General features: G+C 22.4%; 1 protein-coding gene across 2 annotated transcripts in view; it reads right to left on the bottom strand.

The window, feature by feature from the left end:
* Positions 1–821: 821 nt before the first annotated feature.
* LOC102676577 (lachesin-like) overlaps positions 822–10,522 on the bottom strand; it is a 57,441-nt gene continuing 47,740 nt past the window's right edge. For both annotated transcript variants that reach the window (XM_031514598.1, XM_006624537.2), the window contains 3 exons: positions 9,721–9,889; positions 1,633–1,788; positions 822–853 (listed from right to left, as the gene is read on the bottom strand). In XM_031514598.1, the coding sequence (XP_031370458.1) occupies positions 1,682–1,788; positions 9,721–9,889 (276 nt within the window). In that variant the 3' untranslated portion in view covers positions 822–853; positions 1,633–1,681. The remainder of the gene's footprint in view (positions 854–1,632; positions 1,789–9,720; positions 9,890–10,522) is intronic.

The raw sequence follows: 10,522 nt of genomic DNA, 5'->3' as shown, positions 1-10,522 counted from the left end.
TATAATAATTTATTTTTTTTAATTTTTTGGATAAATGAAAGAAAAAATATGTTGCTTTAAATTAAAAAAAAATAAAAATTAAAAATATTGTAAAATGTAAACTTTATAAAATTATAAAATTGCAAATTAGTTACTATAGTATCAATATAAGTATTAATTGTAAAACTGTTTTGAAATTGATATAAAACCGAAAAATAATATAATTATTAATTATAATTAGAATTGATATAAAATTAATTTTTAAGAATCAAAATCGGAATTAGTTATAATATCGGTTTGATTTTTATAATTTCGATATATAATTTTAAGATAATTTCATTCAACTATTTCTAATTCCAATTGAAATTAATATATAAAATTTATTATGATTGAATTTATTTTTTGTTAATTAAAATAATCATTATTTAATAAAAATATAATTTAAATATATAATTTATTTATATTAAATATATAATTTAAATATAATTAAAAATATAGATTATATTATAGTTTTTTAATTCTAATCTTCATTCAATTAAACAAAACAGTATATTTATTATATTTCATTCTAAGACATCCTTAATAATTCTTATTTTTTATTGTTACAACAAACTACTTTTCTTATAATATATTCAGCATCCGTTATGTCGCATTATGGTCCGATTTTAACTTCACTTTTTTTTTTCTTTTTTGCATATTTTTTTTCTTATGTTCTTGATCCAATAAGATCATTTTACAATTCCATTGTTTATCGATATTTTTTTTAGTATGAATCGTATACTTTCAAGATGGTTGTTACTTCCTCTTCATAGCAGCCATTTTCTGAATTTATTTAATTTTTCGAAAGCAACTATCAATGATGTATTATTTTATTCTGAAATCATAAATTATATTATTAAAATATTATATTTTATTAATTATGTTTAATAAAATGTTAAAATAAAAAGATATATTTTTTCTAAAGAATAATATTGTTGCTTGATTAATCATTTTATTATTTATCAATATTTCGAGTTTTTTGATCTTTCCTCGTGTTTTCTCTCGAAAATATATATATATTACTTTTGTTTCATTCGAAAACAAAAGTAAGCAAAATAATATATATATATATATATAATAAGCAACTAATCGATTCCGAGCAAATTATTTATTTCTAAACAATATTGTACAATTAACAGAATCTAAATGGCAACTGGTATGCTATCGTAGATATATATACATATACACATACATATACATACATATATATATATATAGACAAAATTTTATAAACATATAACAATATTTTTTGTAAATATGAAAAAAATATAAATATCTCAAAAAATGATTATAAAAATAGGAAAAAGTATTTAAAATATTGATTTTTAAAATATTCAAAAAACATAAAAATTGATAAAAAAAAATCCCTTCTCTACATAATTATTAATTGTATTAATCACACAAATTCTCTCATTCATATGATTAAATTCGTTTTGATTGAATTACAAATAACTGAATTTGAAAATTTAATTCAAAAATGACAATGTTGCTTACAATATACATATATATTCGTAACAAAATTATTCGTGTAAAATTAAATTTCTTGTGGAATATTATAATAGTTTCTTCTTTAAACATTTCCACGACAAATCATTCGAGATTCAAGCAACTTACCGATGAATATTCGTAATGAATATTTCGTAATGCCATGATGAGGCCTGGTTCAATAACGATGATTCAAGAAGGCTAACAAAGTTGTTGAAATCATTACGAATGGCAGATTCGCCAACCTCAGTTGGCCACCGTGTTGCATCGCTGCTGGATGTTCCCCTGCCGAACAATGATTAAAATTCAAATTGAATTCCGTCCTAGCACCACCGTCATCTTATTGGAATTGTTTCTCTATTATAATATATATACATATAATATACATATACCTATATATATATATATATATATATAAGCCTGATAAATAAATATTTATCATGTTAATCTCGTCAAATAATGAAGAAAAAAATCTAAAAAAAAAAAAAGAATTAAGAAAAGTTATATAATTGAAAGATTCTATTATAATGATTTCATTTTTTTAATAATAATTTCATTTTTTTAAAATTATTATTAATAATATTCTTTCGTGATTATTATTTAATAGATAAAAATTTCGATTTCTATAAAAATAAAAAATTTAATAATAAAAAAAAGAAAAAATTATGTATTTTTATGTTAATTTTTTTCCAAATTTGATTTTAAACAAGTTTTTTAAAAACTTAAAATTTAAATTTTTTATTTTAAACTAATAATTTTAATAGAAGTTTTATTATACTTGATTCATGAAGAAATAATGTAATATTAAAAAAAAGAGGATATAAAAAATATAAAATATTAATTTGAAGATTTTTAAAATTATGAATATTTACTTAGAATTACATCAAATATTTATTACTTTAATACAACTAATTTGTATTAAAATTTTCGAAATTTTATGTATATATTTTCTATATTTAAATTTTTTAATTTTATACGCCTTTCTTCTATATATTTTTATTTTTGTATTTTATATTTTTCTATGAATTTGTCAATTATTTTAAATAAATTCAAGATTAATATAAATAAGTGTTTCTATTAAATTAGAGATTTGAATTTGAAATTCGATTTGATTGATTATTTCTCATCTTTTCTATATTTTTTCCTTGTATTAGTTAAAAAGTTCAAACTAAAATATATGAATAAAAAAATAATAATTTCAAAAAAATGAATTTTGTCACAGTAATTATAAATTAAAAACACGAGAAATATAATTTATCTATCAATATGTATTAGATTACAATATATAGGAAAAAAGAAATATAAACCTTTTTTTAAAAAGCAAATTTTAATTTTTTTTCTTTTTAATATACATCGTTGTTAGAATTTAAAACAATCTTCAATACAATTTTCATCTACATTTATAAGTTTTTGTGCTAATCTGAAAAATTTTCCAATCACATTTTTAAGAAAAAAGCATATCATCTTTTTCAAAGAAAAGTGATCTTCATATTTTGAAATATCTATTTAAGCAGAGAAATTCTTACTATTATACGATAGCCTCTTCTGTATCCTGTGATTCTAACATTGAGTGTTTCTCTGATTTCTTCGAGAGTGTGAACGCATTAACGCGACACAATAGCTATTATAGCGTGCAAAGAGTTCGCTTACTTAAGAAAGTCGGGCTGTTTCCCTCACTATGATGCTTTCCTATTTTTCATCGCTATTATATCTTTTGTTTTTATTTGATATCTCATTAAGATTTGAGAAATTATGAAATAAACAAATTTAAAAATAAGAAATAAGAAATAAAGAAATTAATGAATAGAAAATTAAAAAATAAAAAACAATATGAAAATATTATTTAAAAAAAAAGATTAAAATATAGAATAAAAATAAATTAATTATTTTAATGGAATATTTATAATAATGATATAAATAATATAAATAATAAAAGGAAAATTTATAAAGGATCACATACAAATAGATTTCTTTCCGAAAGTTGCGGAGATTAAGTTAGAAAACGATCTTATATGAAGAGCCATCTGATATATGTATAACATTTACGTAACAAAGAATCATATGACAAAATTGCAAAAATAAGGTGATATTACTAATACCTAGATAGTTGCCTTAAACGGATAAAAGTCAAAAACTATAGAAGATATCGATTTTGATAAACCATCATTGTCACCGATAGACGTTTATCTTTCTTTGTCAGACATATCCTGCTCTAATCCGTAATTCCACTTCCTGAAGGTTATCTCCCTGGCAGTATGGTTTTGCAGAGAAGGGATGACTGCAACAATAGCCGAGTTCAGTTTGACGCCCCATACACTTTGAGAAATCTCTTTAATTACTCTTCTCACTCAACCAAATGCTTTTTGCTAAGCCCGTTATCTTCCGGCAAGAACGATTGGATTCATTCGTTCCATAAATGTGGCCAAAACCTCGATGAAAAACGACAAATCTTTCTACACTGTATCGTGTTATGAAATACTACTATTTCTTTTTTTGCTTGTTCCAGTCCCTTTTGCAATTTTTTCTTTTTCTTTTTTTGTTTCAAAAAAGCAAAGAGTTCAGATTTTTATACTAGGAACATGATTATGAGTAGTTTTTAATGAGAATTCATTAACGGATCAATTAATGAAAAACTTGTGAAATCTCTTTTTCATGAATTTTCCTCTCTTATTTATTTTATTCGCCATTATTGACAAATATGTTTGATAATATATTTACAATTTACATTGATACAATTTCTTGATTAAATATGGTATACATATCAGAGTGAAGATTACTTCCATTGAAAAAGAGATAGTTATATATGAATATAATAAATTGACAAATCGTATATGGATATGGATAATAGACTTTTCTCAAACGAGAAATTGAGAAACTGAACACGAATTATTAATTACGATATAAAATTGTGTCGAATGCATTGAAGCAATCACATAAAAAGAAGCTGCCGAAAAACTTAAATAAAATCTTAAAACGGATAGGATAATTTCACAGAAATAGAAATAGGAGAAATTTTTTTTAATCATCTATCAAGATTAGCTTTTTGTTGATTCTGAATTAATTTATATAAATATAAAATATGAAAAATGTAATAAAATGTATAAATATAAAATGTAAAAAGTGTTAACAAATATAATAAGTAATACATATATATTGACAAAGTTTATAAATCTTTTTACATAATTTATTTTTATAAAAATCTGGGTAACTGTAATACTTAATAAAATACTATATATAAAATTTTATTTTCAAAAGATTTCCAAATTGTAATGCATAATATCTTAATAAGAAAAAAAAAAAAAAAAAAAAAAAAAAAAAAAAAAAAAAAACAAAGACAATAAGAAGGTAAGGAGAATGCTTTAGATGATAAAGTTAGTCTCGTTTCCTCGACGTTACGTTATATTATATAAAGTGGAAGTACCTAAATAACTCTGTTGTTTTTATGGGCATAAGAGAAAAGTCTTCAGAGGCGAAATTGCATTGTCCGAAAGTGTAGCTTATTTTTATACTTATTTCGCTTTTCTCGAAAAATGGAAAAGAAGGAAATAACCATTGAAACTAAGGTTTTTCACCAATTTAAAAAGTACTACTGTCCTACTATATCTTCAATTATCCTTCTACTTCGGCTGTTAGAACTCAAAATGATTGGGAGGATGGCAAGTGGCGTAAATCAATTTCATCTCATCTTGAGAAATTCATACTTAAAGCTTGTTATTCAATTTCAAGTAGAACTGTAACATCGAGGTAACTCGATTTTCCGTTTCTTTTGACTTGACCCTTTTACTTCTAGATGACTCAATTAAGAACTAGCAGCTATACTTACTCAGGAAATTTCTTCTTTTCTTAAGATATATCTTATTATTAAAAGTATCAATTTATCAAATAATTTAATTAAAAATATATTGTTTGAATTTTATTTTCTATTTTCTTCTAGTTTTTAATTTCTATTATTATATTTAGTTTGAAATAGATTAGAAAAACATTTACAGGCAAAATTTCATCGCTCCTTCAAAGTGTCAAACAGTTGAAAGTTTTGGTATATTATAGCAGTTTCCACGACATAGCGAGGTTGTAAAATCGGTCAAGTGTCGAAGTTTACATGAAGAGATGTTTGGACGAGAGAATGGCAGAAATCTGATGAGATAAGAAATTGAAACCTCTTTTACAATCGTATTAACTTCAATTTTAAATCTTTATCTCTTTTAATATCATATTGTATGAATGACAAGCATTAAGCAAGCCCTACAATGATTAATTTCGAGATATGTTTTGATATGAGATTTCATAGTATGGCAAAATAGATCTGTGTACGATAATTAGCAGTATGAATATGAAATTCAAACAACGAATCATTAATTAATATTAATTATTAATGCCAATTTGCTAATTAGGTCCATCCTAATTAATCTTAGTGAACTTGAAATACACTTTGCGACAAAATTATAAAATATCTTATCTAATTTTCAGAATTTTTTAGATTAGATTATTTAATTTTTATATAATAGTATTATTTCTTTTTAAAAATATAAAAGAACATCAACCATAATTTATATTTTTGCCTATAAATAATTCTGTTTATATGAAAAATAGATGCGATAAAATTATAAGATAAAATTTATCAATGAAATTTTATTATTTAAGAATGGAATGCATTTTTGTGTGCTGAATCTGCTATAAAAATTATCTATCACATTAAACTTAGGAATAGATATAAAAAATATCGATTTTTCTTATATCGAATTTTAATTATATTTTGGTTATAATTGCGAGATATTTAAAAAAAGTAATTTTTTTTTTCAATATTTCTCAATTTTTTTATCAATTAAATCGTATAATATTATTCTTCCCTCATAAAATTAAATTTGATTCGTAAGATTTTCTTTTGCCGAGATATATCATTTTGAATTCCATTTTTTAGAGCATACGAATAAGAATTAAAAAATATTTTGCCTTGATGTTTGAAAAACCATGCATACAAATTTTCATCCTATTAATCTCCTACTTGAAAAAGATAATTTCGAATCTTCGTAAATTTCCTTTTTATCGTCAATAGATTAAAAATGGAATAACCTCAAAATGTGTATTTATAGAAAAAAAAAAAAAATCCTACACTGTTGGATTGGTTGATATCTATCATTCTCATTTTGTTCGCCCAAGGGCTCTTTTTTTCAATGGATAAATATTAAGTGTGACGATTTCAGCGGAATGCTTCAATATAGTAGTAGCAACTATTTTTTGCAAATATTTCAAAAACTAAAATTATATGATTATATTATATATCGTTATTTATTATATACAAGATAATTGTATAAAATATAATTTTCCATGATATATTTAAAAAATTATTAAAATGAGTATGAAAAATTATCACATTGACAGATTCATTATATTATATAATATAATATAAATAATAAAAATTACAATTGTTAAATATAATTGTGTATTGAAAGAGAAGAAGTGCAATATAAAAAAAAGAAAAATAGTTTTAAAAAATAGATTGTGATATCCATTTTTATATCGCAAATATATATTGACAATTTGTTCATGGCGTTATTGACAAATAAACAATGAAATCTAACAGAATTTCGCGAAAAATGCATCGTTCACTGTCTCTTTCGTGAACCTAGACGATCGATGTTTAACCTGGTTGCCGATAAGTGCTCCACGTTACTCTTGCACTCCAGTCGACTATTCTCTAGTATGATATCTAAATATGTATAGTAATACAATACCTATTGATTTTAGATTCTAACCTATTCGTATGACGCAAAGGAATCCTTGTAAATAGCATTTACTTCTAAATTTTATGCATTCGTGACAATTTTAATATATAATAGAAAAAGATTCTTTAATACGAATTATTTGAAGTTTTCTTTCAAATATTATACTTTATAATTGTATTATTATAATTAAATATAAGAAAAGAAACAAAATCCTGAGAAAAATATAATTAAGATTAAAAAAGTCATTACAATAAAGATTTAAAAATTCATAATAAAATTTTTTAATTTTATATATTTTTTTTATTTAAAAGACAAAATGGATTTTATGTATCCTTTTCAATATTTGTAAATGTTATTTTTGGAAAAGATATATGATATTTTCTATAAAATAAGGATAAAAAAATAAAAAGTAAATAAAAGTAAATAAATTATAAATGTATATATAATAATATATTTAACATTAATTATATATTTAACATTAATAAAAATTAATTTAAAACGTTTATTTAAAAACTTTTGTATCTTTTCAATAATTATAAAAAAAAACGAAAACTTAAATTCTTAAATTTTAAAAAAAATTTAAAATTATTTCAAGTTACTTTAATAGATTTGATAGATCTTTATAAATCGTGATAAATCATATAAATAAATCTTTGAAGAGGCAAAAGTGTATATATTTATATGAATATTCTGATAAGAAATTTAAAATATAAAATCAGTTCAAAAATAAGAAATTTCAATAGTATATCTGTGAATCATTTTCAATCTCATATTCATTTCAATTAAAATTTCAATTAGAGAACCATTTACTTGAAAGCTTTCGTGATTCAGTAAGAGTATGAAATATTTTAAAGGCTTCCGTATTTTATATAAGTTAAACGTTAATTTATAATGAACTTTTTATACTTTTAATATTCGGATCATTTTCATTTTCAACTTTTAAACCGTAATTTATTATATTCGGAAAATTTTATTGTCCTCTTTCAATTATACCGCGAGTATATGTATATGTTAATTCTATTGGGTTCGAGATCTTTTCATTCTTATAAAACGTCCAATTATATTATATATAAATATATAAATATATGTAAATACAATATTCCTTTCATTATATCTACTATATATCTAAAAAGATCTGAAATACATTTTAATTAGAATGAAAGAATAACAATTAAAACCTTAAAGTCTTGAGAAACAGTCTGAAAAATTATTACAATTAAACTAATTATTTGTTTACTGTCAATTATCCAATTGTTTGTTATATGTACACATCATATTTATGTTATATTAATTATCTCTCTGATTTTAAATTAACTTGTTCATAACGATATCAGTTTTTAATTTATCAACGATAGAATGATGTAGTGAGAATTTGATTGTAATTTATTAATATTTCAATTTTATAAAAAATATATTACAAGAAAAAGTTATTGAGATTTACACGTCATACACGTCACAAGTAATCTATTGAAAGCATTATTTTCTATTAAATGTGTAATTTCCAAAAATATTTGTCATATTTATTAAGATTAAAATCGATCATTTTGTATTTATTTGATTAATCTATCAATAGTCAATGTTTGCATTACATTTTGTTCGCAATTTTTTTTCAATCAATTTATATTATTGAATTTTGTTTTTTAACAAAAATGAAATAACTTTATTTTTGCTATATTATTATAGAATTCAATAAAAATATAAATATGACATTAAAATTTATAGATAAATATCAGTATTCATTATGATTAAAATATTGACAAGACTTTGATGTGTATGCCACTCGTTGCAAATGGAGTAAATAATCTATTGAACCGCAAAAATGTATCGCCCTTTTTTTTATGCATTGCAAAACCGAAAATAAAAAGATCTAGATGGTTTTAATATTAAAAAAAAAAAGGTTAAAGCCATAGAAACTTCAAATGCTTTATAAAAAGATATATATATATATATTTTTAAATACATATCTCAAAAGAATTTAGATACGAAAGCTTTCATCAAAATTAATCACATAGATTCAATTAATTTCTCCTTTAAATTTAATTTTGAATCGAATTAAAAATTCAATTCATATTTTAGAATTTAATGAAATAACTTAAAACTTAAAAAATTATATTGTTACTTTTATTTAACGATCGATGATGCGACACTAGCGCCACGTAATTATTAATTATCAATACTCAATTACTTTTTATTTAATTATTTATTACTTTTTAAATTACTTTTTATTTACACTTTCTTATTTTTCAAATATTTAAATTATTATATTTTTCTATAAATATAAAAAAAACATATATTGTTAATTTCTGATGGTGAAACTATTGAACTAATCGGTCATTAAAAAAAAAATTCGGCGAATTAATTATCAATAATAATTTAAAATCGCAAAAAAAGAAAAAAAAGAAAAGAGTAGAGATCGAAGTGATTGCGACTATTAAAGGATATTAAAGCTTCAATTTTTTTTTTTTTTTTTTTTTTCGTAAATATATGTACATACCATTGAGTACATGTACGAGGACAGTCTTTGTATTAGCGTTACTTGGATGGCAGGTATATTGGCCGCTATCTGCAGGCTGGGCATGCTGCACCAGAAGATACGACGTTGTAACTTCCCCTTTCTCGGTGATCACCGATACACCGCCCCTAGGACTATCGTAGTTGATCACCTATAATCGAATAGATGTATACATATGTACAAAAAAAAAATATATATATATAAAGAAAAAAATAAATAAAAGAAATAGAGAAAAAAAACTTAACAATTAATCGCAAGAGAATTCGATTATCTTAATTATTCAATATGTGATAGACAATTTTAATGTAAAATATATACAGTTTTATATAGATATATTATTGAAATATTATTATTTATATAAATAACATAGACATTTATTTATAATTATTATTATTTTATGCTTTACATCAGGAACGAGTATTTAATTACGATTTTTATTCTCATAAGTGAAAAAAAATCTACTTGTAGAGGACTGGAATATTTAATATTATTTTATATCAATTTTACAAAATGATTAGAATTAAGAATTAATAATTATGTATAGAAATACGTAGATCTTCGTAATTTCAACGAATTTTTACTGATGGATCTCGTTAGGCGAAAAAGCATGCAAAAAGAGAGTGAACTATATCAATCGCCCTCTGTATTACTCTCTCTTCGTTTCCCTTCTTCCCTATCCTCTTTCTTTTTTCCAGTTTTCTCCAACCAACGAATTTATTTCGTCGAGAAACCGAATTGTCCGGAATTCGCTTATCCGTGGTTAATGGAATCTCCGGGTTTCCTC

This window comes from Apis dorsata, unplaced genomic scaffold (assembly GCF_000469605.1).
Source record: "Apis dorsata unplaced genomic scaffold, Apis dorsata 1.3 scaffold_1085, whole genome shotgun sequence".
Classification (NCBI taxonomy): Eukaryota; Metazoa; Arthropoda; class Insecta; order Hymenoptera; family Apidae; genus Apis; species Apis dorsata.
This window is presented reverse-complemented; position numbering and strand designations above follow the sequence as displayed.